Source organism: Ranitomeya imitator, chromosome 2 (assembly GCF_032444005.1).
Source record: "Ranitomeya imitator isolate aRanImi1 chromosome 2, aRanImi1.pri, whole genome shotgun sequence".
Lineage (NCBI taxonomy): Eukaryota > Metazoa > Chordata > Amphibia > Anura > Dendrobatidae > Ranitomeya > Ranitomeya imitator.
This window is the reverse complement of record NC_091283.1, coordinates 507,667,253-507,695,130: the sequence shown is the minus strand read 5'-3', so window position 1 is coordinate 507,695,130 and position 27,878 is coordinate 507,667,253. Positions and strand designations below refer to the sequence as shown.

General features: G+C 42.7%; 1 protein-coding gene across 2 annotated transcripts in view; it reads left to right on the top strand.

The window, feature by feature from the left end:
- Positions 1-27,878, top strand: part of ERBB2 (erb-b2 receptor tyrosine kinase 2) — a 144,895-nt gene that overhangs the window by 64,913 nt on the left and 52,104 nt on the right. For both annotated transcript variants that reach the window (XM_069751649.1, XM_069751648.1), the window contains exon 2: positions 14,977-15,128. In XM_069751649.1, the coding sequence (XP_069607750.1) occupies positions 14,977-15,128 (152 nt within the window). The remainder of the gene's footprint in view (positions 1-14,976; positions 15,129-27,878) is intronic.

Genomic DNA, 27,878 nt, shown 5'->3' with positions numbered 1-27,878 from the left:
TAAAAACATCTAATAACATGCTTATGTGAGAGGAGACTTGTGTCTGGACACAATTGACAGTCCCTCTAATATTCACAAACAGTGTGTGAAATAAGTAAATATATTTCTAAAGGAACTATTGACGTGAAATTCTCACCAGATATCGGTAATAACCCATTCGATCCACACAGGCAAAGAAATTAAACCAGAGATGTCCCTAAATTACGTTACCGTATATACCCGAGTATAAGCTGACCCGAGTATAAGCCGAGACCCCTAATTTTGCCACAAAAAACTGGGAAAACTTAATGACTCGATTATAAGCCTAGGGTGGGAAATGCAGCAGCTACTGGTAAATTTCAAAAATAAAAATAGATACCAATAAAAGTAAAATTAATTGAGACATCAGTAGTTTAAGTGTTTTTGAACAACCATATTGCATCAGGAGCCCCATATAATGCTCCATACAAAATACACCCCATATAATGCTCCATAAAGTTTATGATGGGCCCCATAAAATGCTTCATACAAAAATATGCCCCATATAATGCTGCACAAAGGTTGATTATGGCCCCATAAGATGCTCTATAGAAACATTTGCCCCATACAATGCTGCATAAAGGTTCATTATGGCCTCATAACATGCTCCATAGAAAATGTGCCCCATATAATGCTTCGTAAAAGTTGATTATAGCCCCATAACATGCTCCATAGAAACATTTGCCCCATATAATGCTGCACAAAAGTTGATTATAACCCCATAAGATGCTCCATAGAATATGCCCCATATGCTGCTGCTGTAATTAAAAAAAAAATTACATACTCATCTCTTGTCCTGAGCAGGCGGGGACACTGGCACTTGCGATATTCACCTGTCCTCGTTCCACCGCCGCACGCCGCCGTGTCTTCCGGCTCTGCAGTTACTGTTCAGGCAGAGGGCACGCACTAACCACTTCATCACGCCCTCTGACCTGAACGTCACAGCCAGAGGACGTGGAAGACGGTGCCTGGTGATGGAATAGGGACAGATGAATATCGCAATGCTCACCCTCCCCCGTCATACTCACCCTCCCTAGCGCGGCCCCTGGCAACTTCTCCGATGTGATGGTCTCTGGCACCGGCAGCTTGTTCCTGTGTTCAGTGGTCAGTGGTACCGCTCATTAAAGTAATGAATATGCGCTCCACCCCTATGGGAGTGGAGTCACGGCCATATTAATAACTTTAATGAGCGGTACCATGTGACCGCTGGACACAGGAATAGCTGCCGGAGACCATCGGAGAAGCAGGGACATGCAGAGATGCACCGGGAGCAGGTGATTATGATGTGACAGCTGCTGCTCCCCCACCGACCCCCTGGGACAATGACTCGAGTGTAAGCCAAGAGGGGCACTTTCAGCCTAAAAAAATGGGCTCAAAATCTCAGCTTATACTTGACTATATTGACTATGTACGGTATGTGTAATCATGAGAAACGACACAGGGAAAAAGTATTGTACAATCTTACTGATTTTTTTTTTAAATACTTTGTACAAATGTCGTTGTTGGTTATGGCAGCTTCAAGGTGCCTCTAGTATGGAGAAACTAGTCACAGTTCCATGGTCTTCTATGAACTCTGAGCTTTAGTTCCTTCCATAAATTTCCTGTTGGGTTCAGGTAAGGTCATTATCTCGGCCTTTCTAACAGCTTTGTTAGATTGCCCAAAGTGGAGCATCCTTAAAAGAAGCTGTGTCACCAGGTTAAAAAGGGACAGTTTTTTCTGATATGTTATTCCTGCTGCTCGTAAGTATTCTATTTATTTGGTATGTTTTTCTGTTTTATCTACCGTACAGTTCCAATAATATTTAGTGTATTTTATGTTCTTTACCAGCAGAACATGGCACACAGGGAAGTTATGCAGAGCAGCCTAAAGACATGCCCCCAGGGAATCCTAGGAGCAACGCCCCCAGTGTAAAGACCATAAAATTAGGACTGAATGTAAAAGACCCATATCTCTAGAACCGTATAGTGAATTTAACAAAAATACAAGCATAGAATAGAGCAAAAGTAGTGGGAATTAAACAATAGCAAAACTGGGCACTTTCGACTTGGTGACAGGTTCGCTCTAAGAATCCTAACCGTCCTATACTAATCTGGAGACTGTCTGTCTACGGGACGAGTTTGTGCCTCTCTCCATGGATCACTTATTTGTTCAGTACATGATGTTATAATCAGATTTACTCATTTTTTTTGCTTTCAGTCCATCTGGCTCATGTTTGTTGTTCATCCTGTTCAGGATAAGTCTCTGAGATCATTTCTATAAACTAATTTCTGGCACAGATAGTGGCCATTCAGGTTTGCAATGGAGAGGGTCTGAGATCCCTAGAGAAACATTATGCTGGTGACTTGGCAGTAATACAGGAAGCCAGCGGGAAGTTGTTGGGGACACAGTGAAGCAGATGTCATATAGGTCACTAAAGATATTTCCGGGAGAAAGCCACAGTTTCCTGACAGTGTGCTGGACACGAGGAAGAGGACAGATTTGATTAACCCCCTACAGAAACCACAGTCTGATAAATTCTTCACAATTGTATTCAAATATATACATATCATTATCATAGAAGTATATTCATATAATCCAGTTCCACTGTATAAGAAGACTAGAGGTACCATGTTTCCCTGAAAATAAGACAGGGTCTGATATTATTTTTTGATCCGAGACATGGATTAGGGCTTATTTTTCAGAACAACAATCTACATTTATTCTTGAACAAAAAAAAAATCTACATTTATTCAAATATAATCATATCACACATGTACAGAACACTGCACATACATACACATGTATATACACACTTCACACACGGTACATAACAGCCTGTCTCCTCTTCAGTTCCTCTAGACTCCTCCAGTTAAATGTCCTTTGGTGATTCCACGGTCACATGACCTTGATGTCACCAAAGGTTCTTAAGCAGTCTTAATCCCAGTAAAGAAATGCTGGGGAGTCCTAAGAGAGTGGGGGCCCTAAAAAATTGCCCAATTTGACCACCCCTAATGCTGGCCCTGACTGTAACTTGGGCTTATTTTTGAAGTGGGGCTTGTTTTTTTATGTTTTTCAGGCATACTCCAAAGATTCTGTAAATTCATGTTAGGGCTTATTTTTTGGGTAGGTATTATTTATGGGGAAATATAGTAGATGTAGACTTATGCCTCACCTTGTTAACCAGCAGGAGTTGGTATAAAGCCATTTCTAATTTTTTTTGTAAATGTATTGCATTACCCAACTTGATTCTATTTTACAGCCTTCCTTATAGTTAAAGCACTATTGGGCAAAAAGTGGAGACACAAAGAGCAAAATAGGGTCTTATCCTACAGATAACCAAGAGAGCTTTCTTAGAATTGCTCGCCTGATTTTGTTGAATGGAGAGCATGTAGAGATTTCGGCTGCTGCAGATACACAAGCCGTTCAACGGCCGTATGTCATGATAAACTGTGTAGGAAATGTGGGTTAAATCCACGCTGCCTTAATAATGAGGTTCCAAAGGATGATGAAATTAGACGGTGGTTTATTCAACGCAACAGAAATTCCACATACAACATTGATGTTGTGTGTGGAATTTACTGAAGAAGGGGTCGCACTGACCTTGAAACGCGTTGAATAAACCACCGTCTAATTTCATCATCCTTTGGAACCTGATTATTAAGACAGCGTGGATTTAACCCACACCTCCTACACAGTTTATCATGTTATAGTGCAAGCATGTCAGCACGATTTTGCTCACTAAACTTCTGATTAGAAGGATACCTGGGGTGAAGAAATGCTTTTTGTTTTTTGTGTAATCAGTGTTAGAAGTTTTCAGTTAAAGAGATGCCCTTGCTCTGGGGCGGCACTGTAGGCAGAGTCTTATATTGGTTCTCTAGGCCAGAGAATCCAAGACGAGACCTTCCCACAGGCCACACCGAAGCACAAACATGTTCCTCATCATAGAGATGGAGACAGACAGGCATTGTCATGTTGGCGCTGTTATGCTGATTAAAATGATACCTGGGGTGAAGAAATCCGTCTTGTGGTTCTTGTGCAATCAGTGTTAGAAGTTTTCAGTTAATGAGATGCCCGTGCTTTGAGGCGGAACTCTAGGCAGAGTCTTATTTTGGTGCTCTAGGCCAGAGAATCCAAGAAGAGACCTGCCTACAGGCCACTCTGAAGCACAAACAGTCTGTCTCCATCTCTATGATGAGGAACATGTTTGTGCTTCGGGGTGGCCCGTGGGAAGGTCTCTTCTTGGATTCTCGGGCCTAGAGCACCAAGATAAGACTCTGCCTACAGTCCCGCCTCGAAACACGGGCATCTCATTAACTGAAAACTTCTAACACTGATTACACAAGAACCACAAGACGGATTTCTTCACCACAGATATCATTTTAATCAGTATAACAGCGCCAACAATACCTGTAGTTTACGTAGCAAAATCCTGCTGACAGGTTCGCTTTAAGAGCTGCATTCACAATTCTGCAGGCTTCAGAGTGCAAATATTCAAGCATTTCCAGTAGCTTTGCGCAGAGGATGATCTGGTAATTTGTATTCTGGGAAGTGTACTTTTTACATCAGATACCATACAGTAATCTGGAGTAAGAAACACAACTTTTCCACTCTACCTTAGGCTTTAGCAAAGGCGTCCAATATACACCTTAAAGGAAACCTGTCACCAGGTTTGGCTGATAAGAGATACGGCCATCACCTTTCAGAGCTGATATACAGTATTCTATAATGCTATATATCTGCCCCCAACCCAACTAGTAAGAGAAGAAAAATAACTTTTATTATGCTCACCTGCAGGGCAGTCTGGTCCGAGGGGTGTCGCTCCTCTTAGTCCAACACCTCCCTTCTTCTTGCCATGCCGCCTTCCTGCTTGCTTCGTGTGGATGATGCATCTCCTCGGCACTGTGCTCCTGCGCAGGTGTACTTCTCTGACCTTTTGAGGGTAGAGCAAAGTACTGCAGTGCGCAGGTGCTGGGAAAGGTCAAAGAGCCCCAGCACGTGTGCACTGCTGTACTTTGCCCTCAACAGGGCAGAGAAGTACGCATGCGCAGGAGCGCCGTGCCGAGGAGACTATGTGGATGATGAAAGGACGGGTCATCCATATGAAGCAAGCAGGAGGATGGGGATCGTAAGAATATGGGAGGCGCCAGACCAAGACTAGCAATACCCATCGGACCAGACCGCCCCGCAGGTGAGTATAATAAAACTTATTTTTCTTCTCTTACAGGTCGGGTTGGGGCTAATATACAGCATTATAGAATGCTGTATATTAGCCCTGAAAGGTGATGGCGGTATCTCTTATCGCCCAAACCTGGTGACAGGTTCCCTTTAAATAATAGTTGAACGAACACTCTTTAAACCAAAAGCTATATTCCCCCACTTACCTGTAAACACACAGGCCTCCCCCACCCATCTGTTCCTGGCATCATCCACTGTAGGAAACTCTGGGCGCACCCATACACATTAGAGGATTGGCTAGTACCCCAGAAATCAGTGGGTACGCCATCATTTTCATAAAGTGTAAGGGGGCTTTTAGGGTTTTATCAGGTGAGCAGCTTCTCTTGTTTCCAATAGCAATCTAACAGAATTGTGTATGCAGCTTTGGACTAGAACATGTAGTGTAACTCAGGATCGTTACTAAAATCATGCAATGTATTTACAAAGTGACTCTAAGCAACATATTATGTGCATGTACAGCTCAACTTAATTACTGATGTGTCGGAGCACGAGCTAGCTCATAAAGTGAGGTCATGAGAGATATAAACATGGTTATAAAGTTTTGGGTCAACAATTATCCACCACATTCGAAACCTTGAGACAGAACTTAAAAACTCATCTCTTCAAGAAAGCCTACAGCCTGCAGTGACCCCGCTGTCACCTCACCACCATCGGAGCTGTTGCAACCTGCTGTCTCCTCCCCACAGGAGCAGGGTCCTCTCCCCTTTCTACCAGTCTGTCATTGTTCATTTGTTTATTTTAATTTATATTTGTATTTTGTATATAACCCCTTTTCACTTGTACAGCACCATGACATTAATGGTGCCCTAAAAATAAACAATAATAATTAGCTCTCCTTTCTTCTCTGTGTTGGTATATACTTGTATTCTTCATTAAATTACAGTCCTTGAATATCTCTGCATTGTGCCATAGCTCTTGCACAGGCGGACATAGACAGAAGAGGGCTCCTGTGGAAGAATAGTATATGGGCCTTTTCCAGTCCAATAATGCATCTGTGACAAGCTATTTACTCATTTGGAGGTGATTTTGGGACCCCCTTACCTTTTGGGCGGTCTCTGTGGCTGTGCACCAATGATATGTCCATTGCTGCTGTGTTCCTACTAGAAATTTATGGAGCAATCGACAACTGGATGTTACTATCAGGGGGTGTGTCATTTCACGGCCTGACACTGACTGTCCAATCAGTGTTGCAAGTTTTAGACTGTGGAGAGACACGCCCTTTTCACAATAGAAAATGAAATGCCCAATTGTTAAATTATTTGTAAGCTAATTGGAGAAGTAACAGGGGAAGGGTACGACACAGAGTTATAACAAAAGATACTCCTGAGTAAAGCTATGTTCACATTTGCGTCTTTGGGTGCAGCGTCGTCGACGCAACCCAAAACGCATATACACAACGCAGCGTTTTTTGACGCATGCGTTGTGCTAAAATGCTTTTACTGTCTAGACACCTCATCAATTAGTTTTAACTCCAAAGGCGCATGCGTCGAACAACGCAGGTCAACGCAGGCTCCTGCGCCCTTTGCATTTACCATAGACACTAATGTTTTTTTTTTTTGCGCATGTACGACGCAAGTGCGTTGCATGCGTTTTTAGCCGCAAATTTGGCGCAGGAAAAATGTTACATGTAGCGTCGGCCACACCCTGTCTGGTGCGGCCAAATGACGCATGCGTCTTACAACGCTTGACAACGCATACCGGCGCATGTCCATGCGCCCCCCCCATGTTAAAGATAGGGGGCGCATGATGCATGCGTCGGTATCCGTCGACGACGCTGCGCCCAAAGACGCAAATGTGAACGCAAAATTATTATTTCATGAAAAATACAAGTATTAACTAAAACAGTGATGTTTGGAGCAGTGACAGGTCCTCCTGTAAAGGGGACCTGACTCCCAATTTTGGATGTCTGTGCTGTCCATAGAGTCTGTACTCTCAGCAATATATTAGAGTCCAAATTTGGAATGTGCCTTCAAGACCTTGGAATGCTTTTGAGGCATCTTCAACCATGCTATCATAAGAAGGTCATGGAACTTCACACCAAATTGCTAATTTTTCCGTTTTGCATCATGCTGTTGATCGGTTGGATCTGGGTGGAATCTCTGTAGATGTCTATAGCAATGCGACTGTGGCAAGGTCCTGCGCTAAACAAAAGCTTATGTCATTGGCAACTGTTGCTTGTTGTGTTGCAGCTTTAGATCTATATATGTCACGCAAATAGATATATATATAATGTGTGTGTGTGTATACACACACCCTATATATGCACACATGTGAAAGAGCAGTTTACAAAAAGTTTCAGCCTTTTTGGTTGTCAGCCAGATTTCGTTGTAGTCAGTAGGGGTGGGAAAGGGATGTGTAAGCTCTGACTATTATGTTTTCACACTGTGTTGATACATGTCCTATGATCTGTACTCCTTTAGACTTCATTCAGACATCTCTTTTTCACATATATGTTCTATCTGTATTTTCCACAGATAAAACTTGTATCCATTTTTGTCTGTGCAGTTCATATATCAGTGTTTTCTTTGCAGACTGTGTCCGGAACAAAAATCGGGACAATATGTCAGTCTTTTATCAGCATCATAGATTAAAAATCACCCCTACACGTCTATGGGTCTGTGATAATCACAGAGAGCACATGGATGGCATCGGTGTGCAGTCCATGTGCTGTCCATGATTAGCATTGTAATGTATAGGAGTAGCTTTGCAATATATAATTTCATATGTGAAAATTACTGAGGAAACGATGATGGTAACAACTAAACAAACATTGATGAAGCTCGGATGAAAAACACTTATTATTGTTTGCGAAAAGTCATGGATGTCTGAGTGAGGCCTTATAGCATTTGTTGTGAAAGTGGACACTGGGCAGGCCAAACCAACTGCAAGCAAAGAGAATAAAAAACAATACCCAGACATTTTAAGACGCATCATATGTGCAATAGCAAAGGATTACGTGTTAGGGGTATTGATACTATAGATATGGGCATTCGAGGGGGGAATATTTCTCAATGTTTGGCACAGTTAGAGTCTCGATGGATTTGGACCCTGGGCACAGTTGACCCACGGGGTCTTAATGAAAATCTCAGTTTTTCATCCTTCCTGTGATCATCACCCGCTGCACATCTTGTATATATTTTGCTTGACACCGCAGTGGACGCTGTTGTTTTTATATTGATTTTAACCCTTTTTTTGATTCTTATTTACAAATGTATTTTTGTGTTTTAGGTTAGATTATAGTCGTTTTTTGTTTCTTCATGTTGTTGTTCCGGAGTTTGTGGACATATGGATATGCTTGGTCCTGACTATACCGTTCATGGTTCAGTTGGCTGATGGACTTCGCCATGGATTGGCATTCGGCAGATATATCCTCTGCAAGTTTCCAGTATAATCTTAGTTCCTGCTAAATCTGGAGGATGTATCCGTTGGATGATTTTTCAAATTATGATATCACAGCAGTTCTAACTGAAAACATGAATATAATTGGATATCAGACTATGGTTATAAGGCTGCTTTGTCCCTCAAGGAGGAATTATGTGATTATGCTGTCTATCGACTTCTCAACTAATTGGCGCAACCATGCGTATACGGATTTTCTCCGTGACGCTATAATGTACAGTACCCGCATGTCCAATTACGTACTTTTGTTGTTTGTGTATGTTTTTTATGTTTGTTATCTATATTTACCTGTTTGGGCTGCCTAGATAGAGTTCCCTTTTCCAACATGGCGGTTAATGCATTGAATAGCACATTGCGCATGCGCGCCTCTTTCTCCACCCTGCTCGGCGTTTGTGCCGTCTGTACGTCCGCCATCCGACTTCACAGGGCCCTGTGATTGCCTGGTGGTTGGCAGTGTGTGGCGCATTCGTTGATTGATATTGGGGCATTACGCTGCTATATCTGTATACTTACCAGATCATGTTGTTCTAAGGGGAACTGCTATTGGTTGCCATAGCAACGATGGTACACTTCCAGGTCGTTCCCAGTCACTTTCGGGACTGAATAGTATAAAACGACACTCTTAGCATCTTCTTACTATGTCCCTTGAAGAAGGTGTGACAACCGAAACGTGCCTCGGGGAGGGCGCACGGACCCCGGGAACCTTACACCAGTTACTCTATTAAGAGGTAATTTATATCTTGTATTTTCCCTAAATTTCGGGACTATGCCTCTTGCGATAATTTATATACCGGATTATGATCCTATATCGGATACAATAAGGTGTGTTTTATGTTTCCAACTATAAAAGGCATGTAACATAGTAACATAGTTAGTAAGGCCGAAAAAAGACATTTGTCCATCCAGTTCAGCCTATATTCCATCATAATAAATCCCCAGATCTACGTCCTTCTACAGAACCTAATAATTGTATGATACAATATTGTTCTGCTCCAGGAAGACATCCAGGCCTCTCTTGAACCCCTCGACTGAGTTCGCCATCACCACCTCCTCAGGCAAGCAATTCCAGATTCTCACTGCCCTAACAGTAAAGAATCCTCTTCTATGTTGGTGGAAAAACCTTCTCTCCTCTAAACGCAAAGAATGCCCCCTTGTGCCCGTCACCTTCCTTGGTATAAACAGATCCTCAGCGAGATATTTGTATTGTCCCCTTATATACTTATACATGGTTATTAGATCGCCCCTCAGTCGTCTTTTTTCTAGACTAAATAATCCTAATTTCGCTAATCTATCTGGGTATTGTAGTTCTCCCATCCCCTTTATTAATTTTGTTGCCCTCCTTTGTACTCTCTCTAGTTCCATTATATCCTTCCTGAGCACCGGAGCCCAAAACTGGATACAGTACTCCATGTGCGGTCTAACTAGGGATTTGTACAGAGGCAGTATAATGCTCTCATCATGTGTATCCAGACCTCTTTTAATGCACCCCATAATCCTGTTTGCCTTGGCAGCTGCTGCCTGGCACTGGCTGCTCCAGGTAAGTTTATCATTAACTAGGATCCCCAAGTCCTTCTCCCTGTCAGATTTACCCAGTGGTTTCCCATTCAGTGTGTAATGGTGATATTGATTCCTTCTTCCCATGTGTATAACCTTACATTTATCATTGTTAAACCTCATCTGCCACCTTTCAGCCCAAGTTTCCAACTTATCCAGATCCATCTGTAGCAGAATACTATCTTCTCTTGTATTAACTGCTTTACATAGTTTTGTATCATCTGCAAATATCGATATTTTACTGTGTAAACCTTCTACCAGATCATTAATGAATATGTTGAAGAGAACAGGTCCCAATACTGACCCCTGCGGTACCCCACTGGTCACAGCGACCCAGTTAGAGACTATACCATTTATAACCACCTTCTGCTTTCTATCACTTAGCCAGTTACTAACCCATTTACACACATTTTCCCCCAGACCAAGCGTTCTCATTTTGTGTACCAACCTCTTGTGCGGCACGGTATCAAACGCTTTGGAAAAATCGAGATATACCACGTCCAATGACTCACCGTGGTCCAGCCTATAGCTTACCTCTTCATAAAAACTGATTAGATTGGTTTGACAGGAGCGATTTCTCATAAACCCATGCTGATATGGAGTTAAACAGTTATTCTCATTGAGATAATCCAGAATAACATCCCTCAGAAACCCTTCAAATATTTTACCAACAATAGAGGTTAGACTTACTGGCCTATAATTTCCAGGTTCACTTTTAGAGCCATTTTTGAATATTGGCACCACATTTGCTATGCGCCAGTCCTGTGGAACAGACCCTGTCGCTATAGAGTCCCTAAAAATAAGAAATAATGGTTTATCTATTACATTACTTAGTTCTCTTAGTACTCGTGGGTGTATGCCATCCGGACCCGGAGATTTATCTATTTTAATCTTATTTAGCCGGTTTCGCACCTCTTCTTGTGTTAGATTGGTAACCCTTAATATAGGGTTTTCATTGTTTCTTGGGATTTCACCTAGCATTTCATTTTCCACCGTGAATACCGTGGAGAAGAAGGTGTTTAATATGTTAGCTTTTTCCTCGTCATCTACAACCATTCTTTCCTCACTATTTTTTAAGGGGCCTACATTTTCAGTTTTTATTCTTTTACTATTGATAAAGTTGAAGAACAGTTTGGGATTAGTTTTACTCTCCTTAGCAATGTGCTTCTCTGTTTCCTTTTTGGCAGCTTTAATTAGTTTTTAGATAAAGTATTTTTCTCCCTATAGTTTTTTAGAGCTTCAATGGTGCTATCCTGCTTTAGTAGTGCAAATGCTTTCTTTTTACTGTTAATTGCCTGTCTTACTTCTTTGTTTAGCCACATTGGGTTTTTCCTATTTCTAGTCCTTTTATTCCCACAAGGTATAAACCGCTTACACTGCCTATTTAGGATGTTCTTAAACATTTCCCATTTATTATCTGTATTCTTATTTCTGAGGATATTGTCCCAGTCTACCAGATTAAGGGCATCTCTAAGCTGGTCAAACTTTGCCTTCCTAAAGTTCAGTGTTTTTGTGACTCCCTGACAAGTCCCCCTAGTGAAAGACAGGTGAAACTGTACAATATTGTGGTCGCTATTTCCTAGATGCCCAACCACCTGCAGATTTGTTATTCTGTCAGGTCTATTAGATAGTATTAGGTCTAAAAGTGCTGCTCCTCTGGTTGGATTCTGCACCAATTGTGAAAGATAATTTTTCTTGGTTATTAGCAGAAACCTGTTGCCTTTATGGGTTTCACAGGTTTCTGTTTCCCAGTTAATATCCGGGTAGTTAAAGTCCCCCATAACCAGGACCTCATTATGGGTTGCAGCTTCATCTATCTGCTTTAGAAGTAGACTTTCCATGTTTTCTGTTATATTTGGGGATTTGTAACAGACCCCAATGAGAATTTTGTTACCATTTTTCCCTCCATGAATTTCGACCCATATGGACTCGACATCCTCATTTCCTTTGCTAATATCCTCCCTTAAAGTGGACTTTAGACAAGACTTTACATAGAGACAAACCCCTCCTCCTCTCCGATTTTTACGATCCTTTCTAAACAGACTGTAACCCTGTAAGTTAACTGCCCAGTCATAGCTTTCATCTAACCATGTCTTGGTTATTCCCACTATGTCAAAGTTACCTGTAGATATTTCTGCTTCTAGTTCTTCCATCTTGTTTGTCAGGCTTCTGGCGTTTGCGAGCATGCAGTTTAGAGGATTTTGTTTTGTTCCAATCTCCTCGCTGTGGATTGTTTTAGAAATGTTCTTACCTCCCTTCTGAGTATGTTTTCCTGGGTCTTCTTTGTTCAAGTCTAATGTTTTTCTTCCCGTCCCCTTTTCTTCTAGTTTAACGCCCTCCTGATGAGTGTAGCGAGTCTTCTGGCGAATGTGTGTTTCCCAGGTTTGTTGAGGTGTAGTCCGTCTCTGGCGAGGAGTCCATCGTACAAGTAATTCACACCGTGGTCCAGTATATATATCCTTTATACTATCTTTGCTATTCATACACACTCTTGTTATATATGGGGGGTACTAGCCCTCTGATGGCTTACCGATAAATGCGGGTGTTTTCTGTCCCTGGCTCTGTGTGTCCCTAATATGCCTACACGTCTATGCGGTGTCTGTGCACACCATGTGGCACTGTACCTCACCTGTTCTTTGTAATGTTCTGCAATTTTGTGTATTTTCTATACTTTTTAAGAATTAATAAAGGTAATTTATATATATTGCTTTATATGGACTTGAAGGTCATTTTCTTTGGGCCCTTGTGACCCACTCTTTGTTAAGCAGAGAGTATAGTAGTCTTTTCAATGGGTATAATATCATATTTATCCTCTAGAGGTACAGTACAGACCAAAAGTTTGGACACACCTTCTCATTTAAAGATTTTTCTGTATTTTCATGACTATGAAAATTGTACATTAACACTGAAAGCATCAAAACTATGAATTAACACATGTGGAATTATATACTAAACAAAAAAGTGTGAAACAACTGAAATTATGTCTTATATTCTAGGTTCTTCAAAGTAGCCACCTTTTGCTTTGATGACTGCTTTGCACACTCTTGGCATTCTCTTGATGAGCTTCAAGAGGTAGTCACTGGGATCGGTCTTCCAACAATCTTGAAGGAGTTCCCAGAGATGCTTAGCACTTGTTGGCCCTTTTGCCTTCACTCTGCGGTCCAGCTCACCCCAAACCATCTCGATTGGGTTCAGGTCTGGTGACTGTGGAGGCCAGGTCATCTGGCGTAGCACTCCACCACTCTCCTTCTTGGTCAAATAGCCCTTACACAGCCTGGAGGTGTGTTTGGGGTCATTGTCCTGTTGAACAATAAATGACGGTCCAACTAAACGCAAACCGGATGGAATAGCATGCCGCTGCAAGATGCTGTGGAAGCCATGCTGGTTCAGTATGCCTTCAATTTTGAATAAATCCCCAACAGTGTCCCCAGCAAAGCAAACCAACACCATCACACCTCCTCCTCCATGCTTCACGGTGGGAACCAGGCATGTAGAGTCCGTCCGTTCACCTTTTCTGCATCGCACAAAGACACGGTGGTTGGAACCAAAGATCTCAAATTTGGACTCATCAGACCAAAGCACAGATTTCCACTGGTCTAATGTCCATTCCTGGTGTTCTTTAGCCCAAACAAGTCTCTTCTGCTTGTTGCCTGTCCTTAGCAGTAGTTTCCTAGCAGCTATTTTACCATGAAGGCCTGCTGCACAAAGTCTCCTCTTAACAGTTGTTGTAGAGATGTGTCTGCTGCTAGAACTCTGTGTGGCATTGACCTTTTCTCTAATCTGAGCTGCTGTTAACCTGCAATTTCTGAGGCTGGTGACTCGGATAAACTTATCCTCAGAAGCAGAGGTGACTCTTGGTCTTTCTTTCCTGGGGCGGTCCTCTTGTGAGCCAGTTTCTTTGTAGAGCTTGATAATTTTTGCCACTGCACTTGGAGACACTTTCAAAGTGTGCCCAATTTTTCGGTCTGACTGACCTTCATTTCTTAAAGTAATGATGGCCACTCGTTTTTCTTTACTTAACTGCTTTTTTCTTGCCATAATACAAATTCTAAAACAGTCTATTCAGTAGGATTATCAGCTGTGTATTCACCAGACTTCTGCACAACACAACTGATGGCCCCAACCCCATTTATAAGGCAAGAAATCCCACTTATTAAACCTGACAGGGCACACCTGCGAAATGAAAACCATTCCCGGTGACTACCTCTTGAAGATCATCAAGAGAATGCCAAGAGTGTGCAAAGCAGTCATCAAAGCAAAAGGTGGCTACTTTGAAGAACCTAGAATATAAGACATATTTTCAGTTGTTTCACACTTTTTTGCTAAGTATATAATTCCACATCTGTTAATTCATAGTTTTGATGCCTTCAGTGTCAATGTACAATTTTCATAGTCATGAAAATACAAAAAAATCTTTAAATGAGAAGGTGCGTCCAAACTTTCGGTCTGTACTGTACATCCCAGTGTAATTTGCCATACTCGTACATAAAACATCTGGGTTGCTCGTTCATTTTTAATGTTCCAGCAGTGGCGTCCATAATTGTTAACTGATGACAATTGTGCAGATGGAAAGGTGCCTCGTACCTGTGCCTATAAACACTTCACTTCTTTGAAATAAATGGAGAGTGACTTCTTTCTTGAGATGCATCCAAGTTCTTCCAGAAAATGGCTTGAAAAATTACATAATTGTCACTGACAATAGACAGAACTCAGATATGAAATATGGCAAAACTTTTCCTAATTGTTAATGCAGCAATATTAATGATTCCATCTCGCATCTTTTTTCACAGTGTGCAGTGGAACGGACATGAAACTTCTTCGTCCTTACAGCTATCAGAATCATTACCAGACATTGCGGACTCTCTACCAGGATTGTCAGGTTATCCAGGGCAATTTAGAGATCACCTACCTAAATGAGAATGATGATGTTTCTTTTCTCAAGGTGAGACTTACTGGGCCTCTTAATAGTGCAACCATATATTCATTACAGTCAGACGGTTTATTATACTTACGAAGTGAGAAACTAACTTAGGTCATGCAAAGAAACTCTTTAATGCAGACATGTATCAAGGTCATGTTATAGGCTGTTACATATGAATTAGCTGTATGTAGAACTCATATTTACAGGGTCCTACATGAGTACATACTGTATGTTGAAGAAGTGCTTATAGGTTTCTATCCATATGCTGAGGTCATGAACCACGACAAGTGGACACATGTAATGTTATATTGGCAGGCTGCTACTTTTTACATACTGTGTGTTGTGGTCAGGTCTACAGATTGGTACATGTCTCATGTTTACAGGCTGGTTCAAACATCGTATGTATGTTGAGGACTTATATACAGGTCATACATTTCCACATATATATGGGTCATGTTTATAGGCTGCTATACAGTGGATATAAAAACTCTACACACTACTGTTAAAATGCCAGCTTTTTGTCATGTAGAAAAATCATACCAAGAAGAAGCATTTCAGAAATGTTTCCACCTTTAATGTCTCCTATAGTCTATACAAATCCATTTAGAAACAAGCTAAAGTCATTTTGATGGTTGAAAAAAAAATAACAAAATTAAAATAATGTGGTTGCATAAGCATGAACACCCTCTTATAATTAAGGATGTGGTTGTGTTCCGAATAAGACAAGCATATCAACTCATGTTAAATTGTAGTTAGTGCACATCTGCTATGATTTACAGTGATTGTGATTAAGTCCATATAAAGTTTAGCTGTTCTAGATTTTCCTGACTTTTTCTTAGCTGCATTTTACAGCAAAAACCATGGTCCATAAACAGCTTGCAACACAGCAAAGGGACCTAATTATGGAAAGTTATCAGTCAGGAGAAGAGTACAAATAAATCACCAAAGCATTAGACATACAATGAATCACTGTGAAGAATGTCATCAAGAAGTGGCTTAAATTTGGCACAACAGTGACGTTACCTAGAACTGGGTTTCACTCAAAAATTTATGATAAGACCAGAAGGAAATTGGTCTAGGAGGCTGCCAAGAGACAGCAACATTAAGGAGCTGCATTAATTTCTGGCAAGTACTGGCTATGCACTGCATGTGACAACAATCTCTCGTATTCATATTTCTGGCCTGTGGGATCCAGTGGCAAGACATAAGCCTTTTCTTACAAAGAAAAACATCCAAGCTCATCTATGTTTTGCCAAAACATACATCACGTTTTGCCAAAAGCATGTGGGAAAACTTGCTATGGTATGATGAGACCAATGTTGATAATATTATTCATATAATCATTAAAAATGATTCCAAAAAGGTATGTTTGGCACAAAGCCAAAACTGCATAGCACCAAAATAACACCATGCCCTCAGTGAAGAATGGTGGAGACAGGTATTATGCTTTAGAGATGGTTTTTGGCAAGTGGAACTTGGGCTTTAGTTAATATGGAGGGAATTATGAACAGCTCTAAATATCAATTTTGCAACAAAACCTTTAGTTATTTGCTAAAAAGCTGAAGAAGAAAAGGAATTTCACCTTTCAGCACAACAACGATCCTAAACATACCTCCAAATCAATGAAAGAATGGCTTTGCCAGAAGATCAAAGTTTTGGAATGGCTCATCCAGAGCCCAGATCTGCATCTAACTGAATCTGTGAGTTTATCTGAAGAGGCCACTGTACAATATTTGCTTGCAATTTGACACATTTGGAACACTACTGCAAAGAAGAATGGGGAAAAAGGTTAATTTATCGGTCGTCCATGACAGCACCACGGAGAGAGGGGATCCGCCCTTCAGGAACAGGAAACCTACAGATCGCGGGCAGGGTCCTCCCTCCTTATGTACTCGTGTGCCTTGTTATCTGCTCATGTTTAATGTATTTGTCTATATTTGCCCCGTATTCACATGTAAAGCGCCATGGAATAAATGGCGCTATAAAAATGTATAATAATAATAATAATACATAAGGGCGGCAGCTCTCCCACGCATCAGTTGGTTTCCTGTTCCTGGTGGACAGGATGCCCTACAGATATACCCGTATTTCATCTGGAATACCCAGGCCGGCTGTCTGACTCAGGTAGCGAGGGGGTCTCCTACCTCGGGCAGTGCGGGTCCCTGGAAGCGCCACGGTGGGTCCGGGTAGGGCTCCACGACAGTGAGCGGAGCAAGGGAGCGGAGTCCGGAGGATGTCCATCTCCAAGTGCCAGCAACGGAGGTGAGTAATCCACCCCCCCCCGGTCCGTGCGGTCTTCCTGGAGCCTCTGCGGCTCATGCGTCCCATCGGTCATCCTGCCGGAGGGCTTGGCGTTGCGGTGTGCGGCGGGGTCAGCCGGCGGCGCCATGCCCAGGCTTCCCTGCACGCCCCTGTGCGATCTTTCTGATACCGGAAGTGATGCGGCAGGGGGCGGGGCCTAAACCAGAAGTCGGACACCGGCCGGCTTCTGCTGCAGACGCCGCTGTGCTGCGGCCACGTGCAGCGATGGCAGTGGCGTGGGGGGCGGTCGGAGGCTATAGGAGGACTGGCAGCCACACGGGGAGGGGGCGGTACCGCTGGCCACACACCTGCTGACAATCCGGATCCGGGGGAAGGGCTATATATAGCCGCACAGAAGGCTGCAGGGCTGCTTGTGAGCCCATCTGCAGCAATGGATGAGCCAGAAGCTCCCGTCGGTCTGCTGGAGCAGGAGCAGGACAGAGCCTCGGAAAGGTCCCATGCTAACCCCCAGCCGAAGACCCGCGGACTATGTCAGTCGTGTGTGCGACAGACGGTAGGGAGTAAAGAAATATATATATTCATTGTATAGCGGTAGTACAAGTTAAATTACATAGGGATTTTTCCGCTCCCATGGGTGGCGGAAGAGTCTCCCGATTTTACTTGAAACCTTAGAGAAATTATCAGGAGAGAAGTAAAAGATTCCTTAAAATCCTTGTCTCAAAGGGAGCCTTCCAAGAGAAGAAGGGAGCCTAGCGTCTCAGATTCAGATTCGTCTACTGCCCCTAGGAAAGAATATGATTCGGAAGCCTCCGTCTCCTCGGCATCCTCTTCAGAGGAGGATGCCAATCGATTCTGTTTCCCGCTAGACCAGATAGACAAACTGGTTAAATCAGTCAGATCCACCATGGGGGTGGCTCACGAAAAACAAGAACTTTCGGTGCAAGACCTAATGTTCGGCGGTTTATACCCAAGAAAACGCAAATCATTTCCACTTAATGACAGGGTTCAAAACCTTATCAAAAGAGAGTGGAAAAAGCCAGAAAAAAAGGGCTCCCTACCACTGGCCTTTAAGCGGAGATATCCCTTTGACGACCCCTTGGTGAGCATGTGGGAAAAGGCACCAAAATTAGACGCAGCGGTGGCTAAGGGTATGTGCAAACGTTCAGGTTTTTTCGCTATAAAAACTCATTATTATCTTTCCGCCGAAAAAAAACGCATCGCTGTAAAAAAAAAAGCAGCATGTTCATTAATTTTGCGGATTTTCTGCGTTTTTCCCGCTATTCTATGCATTTGGAAAAAAACGCACCAATACGCGGAAAAAACACATGCGGATTTCAGTCAGAAATGTCCGGTTTTTGTCAGGAAAATTTCTGCAAGAAATCCTGATGTGTGCACATACCCTATAGCTTCTAAGAAGTCCTCTATTCCCTTTGATGACATGGCTTCCTTAAAAGATCCTCTTGATAAGAAAGCAGACTTGTTTCTTAAAGGGACTTGGGAGATGTCAGCTGGTGCTCTAAGACCTGCAGAAGCTGCGACATGTGCAGCCAGATCAATGATGGTCTGGCTGGACCAACAAGGGTCTAATCTAGAAGATGGAGCCTCTAGGGAATCCATATTAAAATCCCTACCAACAATCCAGAATGACGCTGCTTTTCTCACAGACGCATCTGCAGATTCTGCAAGGATGGCAGCTAGGGCTGCAGGGTTATCGAATGCGGCACGCAGGGCCCTATGGCTGAAGTGTTGGCCTGGTCACATTCAGGCCAGGTCCCATCTTTGCTCTATCCCATGCGAAGGAGAATACCTGTTTGGTCCGGTTCTAGATGAACTACTGGAGAAGGCCGGTGACGAGAAAAATAAATTCCCCAGTCTACCGACCACTTCTTATAGGCGTCCCTTCACAGGGAAAAGATTCTTTCGCAGAAGGCCAGCCAGAGACTAGGGCAGATGGGACGATAAAAAGAAAAGAGGTACTGGATTCATGTTTGGAGGTGGGGGATTCAGGAGCCATTCCGTGAGATCAAAAAGCCACCCCAATGACTAGTCGCCCCGGTGGGAGGTAGATTATCTGCCTTCTATCCAGCCTGGTCCAAAATTTCCAGTAGCAATTGGATTTTGGGAATAATAGCTACGGGTCTACGGCTAGAGTTCTCCTCTATCCCTAATAATTTCTTCAGGGTTACCCTGCTCAGGTCCTCTGCAGCAGAACAGATGGTCCTGGAAACGGAAATTCATGACCTGCTCAGTAAGAAAGTCCTATCAGAGGTTCTGGAAGGAGAACGGGGTAGAGGATTCTACTCTCCTCTATTCCTGATACGTAAACCAGATGGCTCCTTCAGAACTATTGTCAACCTTAGGGCTCTTAACAATTTTCTGACCATACAACCGTTTAAAATGGAGACCGTTAATACCGCAATAAAACTACTGTTTAAAAACTGTTTTATGGTGGTGTTGGATTTAAAGGACGCCTATTACCATATTCCAATTTATGCAGGACACCAAAGATTTCTGCTGGTAGTGTTCCGGTTCAATGGGGTGGTCAGACATTTCCAGTATAGGGCTGTCCCCTTTGGTATATCGGTCGCCCCCCGTGTATTTACTAAGGTCATGGCTGAGGTAATGGCCCACCTACATGAGTCTGACATTCTGATAATCCCCTACCTGGACGATCTCCTCATAGTGGGTAAAACAGAGGAGCACTGTTTAGAACAACTACAAAAAGTAATGTCTGCCCTGGAGAGTCTTGGATGGTTTCTAAATGTCAAAAAGTCCCGGCTACAGCCCATGAAGGTGCAGCGATTTTTAGGCCTGACCTTGGATTCCCAGGATCAGGAATGCCGTTTGCCTCACGAGAAAATAGATTGCCTGCACCTTCAAGTGCTAAACGCCTCTAAAAACCCCACCATGTCCCTTAGAAGAGCGATGTCTCTGTTAGGCTCTCTCTCTTCCTGCATTCCAGCGGTCCGATGGGCCCACTATCATACAAGGATACTTCAGAGTGAGGTGTTATTACAACAAAAAATTTTGGAGGGTCACCTAGAGAGCCAGCTGACCTTGTCCCAAAACACTATTGTATCCCTCGAATGGTGGCTAGACCAAAGTAACCTATCCACGGGGGTTCCCTGGGAATACAACGTATCCCGTATAATCACCACAGACGCTAGCCCTTCTGGTTGAGGTGCTCACATGGGTGAGATTTTAATTCAGGGACTTTGGGACCAGCTTCAAACGGAAATGTCCTCTAATTTGAAGGAGTTAATGGCGGTGGAGCAGGCAGTTAAAAAACTCCTTGTCTGTCTACAGGGCCACCACATGCAGATATTCTCCGACAATCGGGTCACCGTGGCATATATCAATCATCAAGGAGGAACCCGTTCCAAATCCCTGATGAACGTGGCAAATCGTCTATTCCAGCTAGCAGAGCAGCACTTTCTCTCGTTGACAGCTCTTCACATAAGGGGAGCAGAAAATACTATGGCGGATTACTTAAGCCGCAATACCTTAAGGCAGGGAGAATGGTCACTAAACGACGGAGGTAGATCTTTTTGCCACAAAAGAAAACAGAAAAGTGACACAATTCTGCTCTCTGACCCCCAGAGAAAATCCTCTGTCAGTAGACGCCCTCCTCATAGACTGGAACTTAAGGCTAGCTTACGCCTTTCCCCTCCTGTCTCTACTTCCTCTGGTGGTGAGGAAAATCAGGAATGACAAAGCCAGAGTTATAGTAATTCCCCCTTTTTGGCCCAGAAGGACGTGGTTTTCATGCCTCAGGACCATGTCGATATCCGACCCATGGGTCTTGCCAGATATCCCAGATCTCCTATCCCAGGGCCCAGTCTACCATCCTCGTGCAGTTGGCCTTCATCTGACGGCGTGAATTTTGAGCGGTCGCTGTTAAGAGATAGAGGTTTCTCGCCGTGCCTGATTAACACGCTGCTTAAAAGCAGGACAATAATCACCACCAAAATTTATGTCAGGATCTGGAAAAGATTTCTTCAAAACTCGGGGGTAGTAGCTGGTCATTCAACACCAATAGACTAGATATTGGAGTTTTTGCAAAAGGGGTTGGATATGGGGTTATCCCCAAATACTTAAAGTACAAGTGTCAGTCTTAGGGGCCCTCTTTGGCTGCAACATTTCTGAAAATTATTGGATCAGTAGGTTCATTAAGGAGGCAAAAAGTTCTAGGCCAATAGTGAAGAATAGGGTCATGCCGTGGGACTTAAACTTAGTCCTCACGGCCATGACAGAAGCTCCATTTGAGCCAATTTCTTAGGCTTCTATTAAAAACCTGTCTCTTAAAGTAGCCTTCCTGGTGGCCCTAACGTCAGCTCATAGGGTATGCGACATCCAGGCTTCCCCCTTACATTCAACTTAGAGATGATAGAGTGATACTTTCCCCTGATCCAGCATATCTTCCTAAAGTAGTGTCTAGATTCCATAGAACACAGGAGATAGTTCTTCCATCTTTCCTCCCTAATCCTACTAATGATAAAGAAAGGAAACTACACACTCTAGATGTAAGAAGATGTATCCTAGAGTATCTAGCAGTGACTGATCCTTGGAAGATAGATAATGCCATATTCGTGTCCTATCAGGGTAGTAGGAAAGGTCATAGAGTATCAAAATCTACGCTAGCTAGGTGGATCAGGGAGGCTATCTCGCTGGCATACGTCTCAAAGGGCAAGCCTGCGCCTGAAAGTCTAAGAGCGCATTCCACTAGAGCTATGGCTGCCTCGTGGGCGGACAGGTTAGAGGTGTCGATCAACCAAATATGTAAGGCTGCTACTTGGTCTTCTCCAAACACTTTCTATAACCATTATAAATTAAACCTGGGTGCTTCCTCGGACCTCTCTTTTGGTGTAAGGGTGCTGCAAGCTGTTGTCCCTCCCTAAATAGTTACTGTCTGTAATTCTCTCTGTGGTGCTGTCATGGACGACCGATAAAGTCTTAGTTACTCACCGGTTATCGGTGTTTTTCGGAGTCCATGACAGCACCCGTACATACCCTCCCGTCTTCTTAAGTTCTGGGTGTACACCTTTTCCCTTTTTTTATATAATCCACTCGTGGTGAATAGTTAGCAGTAGTATCGTTGTATATAAATTATGCTGTTAACCTCGGTGGTCCTCTTGTGCTCTGTAAACCAACTGATACGTGGGAGAGGTGCCGCCCTTATGTATCTGTAGGTTTCCTGTTCCTGAAGGGCGGATCCCCCTTTCTCCATGGTGCTGTTATGGACTCCGAAAAACACTGTTAACTGGTGAGTAACTAAGACTATCTCCCATAATCTGTACAATTTAATTGAAAAACAGACAAATCTTTTCGAGTCCATTTTCTCCAGTTACCCTTGTGAAAAAGAAAAATTTGGGGCTAAAGCAACATTTTTTGTAGGGAAAATGTATTTTTTCATTTTCACGGCTCAAGGTTATAAAATTTTATGAAGCACTTGCGGGATCAAGGTGCTTTCCAATTTCCAAAATGGGGTCACTTGGGGAGGCTTTCCACTGTTTTGGCAAATTAGGGACTCTACAAACGCAACATGGCGCTCGCTATCTTTTCCAGCAAATTTTGCTCTCCAAAAGTCAAATTCTGCTCCTTCCCTTCCTAGCCCTGATGGACACCCACACAGTAGTTTTCCACCAAATATAGGGTATCGATGTACTTAGGAGAAATTGCACAACAGAACAAATTGTGTGGTCCATTTTCCATTTTCTCCTGCTTCCCTTATAAAAATGAAAAAATTGAAGCTAAAGCTAACATATTTGTGGGAAAAATGTGTCCTTTCATTTTCACGGCTCAACGTTATAAAATTCTGTGATGCACCTGTGGGTTCAAGATGCTCTAAATAAATTCCTTTAGGTATGTAGTTTTCAAAATGGTGTCACTTGTGGGGGTTTCTACCGTTTAGACACATCAGGAGCTCTCCAAACGCGTCATGACATTCACTATCTATTTCAGCCAATTTTGTATTCCAAAAGTCAAATGGTGCTCTTCCTTTCTGAGCGCTTCCCTGTGCCCAAACAGTAGTTTTCCCGCCACATATAGTATGTCGATGTACTCAGGGGAAATTGCACAACAAATTGTATGGTCCATTTTCGACTGTCACCCTTGTAAAAATAAAAAAAATTGGTGCTAAAGCAACATTTTTGTGGGAAAAATGTGTTATTTTATTTTCACGGCTCAATGTTATAAAAGTCTGTGATACACCTGCGGGTTCAAGGTGCTCTAAATAAATTCCTTGAAGGATGTAGTTTTCAAAATAGGTCACTTGTGGGGGGTTTCCACCGTTTAGACACATCAGGAGCTCTCCAAACCCGACATGGTGTCCACCACCTATTCCAACCAATTTTGCGCTCCAAAAGTCAAATGGTGCTCCTTGCATTCTGAGCCCTGTCGTGCATCCAGATAATAGTTTTCCACCACATATGGGGTATCAGCCTATTCAAGAGAATTTGCACAACAAATTTTATGGTTGGTTCATTGTCTCCTGTTACTTTTAAGAAAATGAAAAAAATGAAGGCTAAAGCAACATTTTTGTGGGAAAAACTAAAACTTTATTTTTTTTTTGTTTCCACATTGCTTTAATTCCTGTGATGCACCTAACTGGTACTTCTTGAATGTGGTTTTGAGCAGTTTTAGGGTATGTTTAGTTTGGGCAGTTTTGCTGCTTTTTAATGCTGATTTTCAGCTGCTTTTTACAGTACCAGCAAAGCCTATGAGGTTTTAGAAATCTCATGCACACACATTGTTTTTTTTTTGTCATCAGGATTTTGTGCTTTGCTGCTTTTTTGGAAATAGAGCATGTCACTTCTTTCAGCGTTTTTGAAGTGTTTTTCACCCATTGGCTTGAATGGGTGTTGAAAAAACGCTGCAAAAACACAGGTATCATTATTTGCAGCCTTTTTTCTGCAGAAAAGTCATGTATATTAGCATGGACAAAGAAACATGAGTTAGCCCAAAAAACGCACACAAAAAATGCACCAAAACCGCAACAAAAAAGGCAAGAAAAACGCACCTAAGGTAAGTTCACACAGGGCGTTTTTGCTGTGTTTTTTAATGCTAATTTTCAGCTGCTTTTTTAAGTACCAGCAAAGCCTATGAGATTTGACTTGAATGGGTGTTGAAAAAACGCAACAAAAACGCAGGTATCATTATTTGCTGCATTTTTGCTGCTGAAAATTCAAGGACATTAGCATGGACAAAGAAAAAAAATGAACCAAAAAAAACCTGCACCAAATAAGCACCAAAAACACTCCTAAACCTGCGTTTTCGACGCAGCTTCTTTCCTGCCAAGAAGATATGGTTTTGCTGCAGAAAAGAAACTGTAAAAACGTCCTGTGTAAACTTAACATAAACCTGCGTTTTTGCCGCAGCTTCTTTCCTGCCAAGAAATCAGGTTTTGCTGCAGAAATAAAGGGAGCAAAACGCCCAGTGTGAACTTACCCTAAGGCTTCTTTCACACTTCCGTCGTTTGGCCAACGTCACAATGCGTCGTTTTGGAGAAAAAACGCATCCTGCAAAGTTGCCCGCAGGATGCATATTTTCTCTATAGACTTGCACTAGCGACGCATTGCGACATATGGCTATACGTTGCATGAGTCATCCACTGGATGCGTCGGGTTTTGGCGGACCATCGTCTCGGAAAAACATTCAGGGGAATGTTTTTACGTACGCCGCATCCAGTGCTTCATACTGCGCATGCCCAGCAGCAAATATCGCTTTCACGATCTTTCCTGCTCGGCAACGCAGATGGAAATGTGAAAGCAAACACTTCCGTCGGTACGTCGCGCCGACGCTTCGTGACGGCCCCGTACCGACGGAAGTGTGAAAGAAGCCTAAGGGGTGCAGATTTTTAAAGAGTTTCACTTTTGGGTATTTTGACCCCTCAAAGTCACTTCAAATGTGATGTGTTCCCTAAAAAAATTGTTTTTGAGAATTTTTGTTGGAAAAAATGCTGATAAACTTTTAACCCTTCTAAATTCCTAACCAAAAAATATGTAGAAAAAATGATGCTGATGTAAAGTAGACATATGGTAAATGTGATTTGTTAATCATTTTGTGTGGTATGACTATCTGATTTAAGGGCATAAAATTTAAAAGTTTGAAAATGGACAAATTTTTGCACTTTCTGTCAATTATGTCAGTATTTTCAGAAATGCAAATCATATCAACCAAAATTTACCAGTGACTCAAAATTTACCAGCGTGTCTCAAAAAACAGTCTCAGAATCACTGAAGCTTTCCAGAGTTATCACCTCATTAAGTGACAATGGTCAAAATAAGCTCGGGGTGAAGGGGTTAAAAGAGAAAAAGTTCTGAAATTCTTCTTCTTGGTGTGATTTTTTTTAATATGGTTAATATGAGATAAACCTGTAATTTTGAAGTGGTGTGCAGAATTTTTATACTCAATGTGTACATATGTTGATGTCATCACACTACAAGTGCTGATACAGTAAGTTCATAATTCTAGACTACTGCAAGGGTACTTATGCTTAATACATGTACAGTATGTTAAGGGTATATTTCCATATGCTGATGTTATGTTTACAGGTTGTTATATCTGTGCATATGTTTGTAGAAAACTGGAACCCTGCCCCTCCCGAAAATGTCTGAAATGGGATAATAAACCATATTTACTGTCTGCTAGTCTCAGACAGATTCATTAGCACAGTAATTTTGCTGACAGTGGACATACTACCTGTATTTTCTGGGTTCAAGCACAAGCACCAGACAACACCGCTCAGGTAAAAAGGAGGTCTCCCGGAGTCTGTATGGGCCTCTGTACAATGTGGATACCTAAGGCTAATACAAGTAGTGGGCGGACAGAAGACCCATGTAGTGCTCAATTGCAAATCCATTGGGATTTTGATGCTATTTTATGGTTTTTACGATACATTGGAGAACCCCCCTCCACTAAATTGCATCAGTAAATTGCTTTTCTTTTAACCCATCTCACTCCTTCACCATGTTCACATATGCCCTTACAATGTTTGCTCCATTAATCCCCACTCTCCTTCGCTATCCCCAAACCCCAGCACCCTCTAACCAAATAATCATCTCCCTTTCCCTCTTACCTCCTCACCTGACCTCCGCTGCTGACCTACTCCTCAACCTCAGATCTCTCCTAATAAAACATAAAACAAGCCGGCCACTCTCCTTCTCCTACCTGCTCTCCCTCTCTCTGCTTCTCCTCACTGTTGGTGACATATCTCCCAATTCTGGACGCCCACAGCTCATACCTCCCATTACTACCCCCTCCTACCGCTCCCTTTCTAATATGAACTACTGCAATCTTTCCAACGTAAAAGCCATGCCCCTGATACCCAAGATTCATGTGATTCATGACCTCTTTCTCTCTCGCAATCTTGCCTTCCTCGGCCTCACAGAAACATGGCTAACACCCTCTGACACCGCCTCCCTTGCTGCGCTGTGTTATGGCATCCTCCACTTCACCCATACAGTGCCTACAAGTAGTATTCAACCCCCTGCAGATTTAGCAGGTTTACTAAGATGCAAATAAGTTAGAGCCTTCAAACTTCAAACAAGAGCAGGATTTATTAACAGATGCATAAATCTTACAAACCAAAAAGTTTTGTTGCTCAGTTAAATTTTTATAAATTTTAAACATAAAAGTGTGGGTCAATTATTATTCAACCCCTAGGTTTAATATTTTGTGGAATAACCTTTGTTTGCAATTACAGATAATAATTATCTTTTATAAGACCTGATCAGTCCGGCACAGGTCTCTGTAGTTATCTTGGCCCACTCCTCCATGCAGATCTTCTCCAAGTTTTCTAGGTTCTTTGGGTGTCTCATGTGGACTTTAATCTTGAGCTCCTTCCACAAGTTTTCAATTGGGTTAAGGTCAGGAGACTGACTAGGCCACTGCAACACCTTGATTGTTTGCCTCTTGAACCAGGCCTTGGTTTTCTTGGCTGTGTGCTTTGGGTCGTTGTCTTGTTGGAAGATGAAATGACGACCCATCTTAAGATCCTTGATGGAGGAGCGGAGGTTCTTGGCCAAAATCTCCAGGTAGGCCGTGCTATCCATCTTCCCATGGATGCGGACCAGATGGCCAGGCCCCTTGGTGAGAAACAGCCCCACAGCATGATGCTGCCACCACCATGCTTGACTGTAGGGATGGTATTCTTGGGGTCGTATGCAGTGCCATCCAGTCTCCAAACGTCACGTGTGTGGTTGGCACCAAAGATCTCGATCTTGGTCTCATCAGACCAGAGAACCTTGAACCAGTCAGTCTCAGAGTCCTCCAAGTGATCATGAGCAAACTGTAGACGAGCCTTGACATGACGCTTTGAAAGTAAAGGTACCTTACGGGCTCGTCTGGAACGGAGACCATTGCGGTGGAGTACGTTACTTATGGTATTAACTGAAACTAATGTCCCCACTGCCATGAGATCTTCCCGGAGCTCCTTCCTTGTTGTCCTTGGGTTAGCCTTGACTCTTCGGACAAGCCTGGCCTCGGCACGGGAGAAAACTTTCAAAGGCT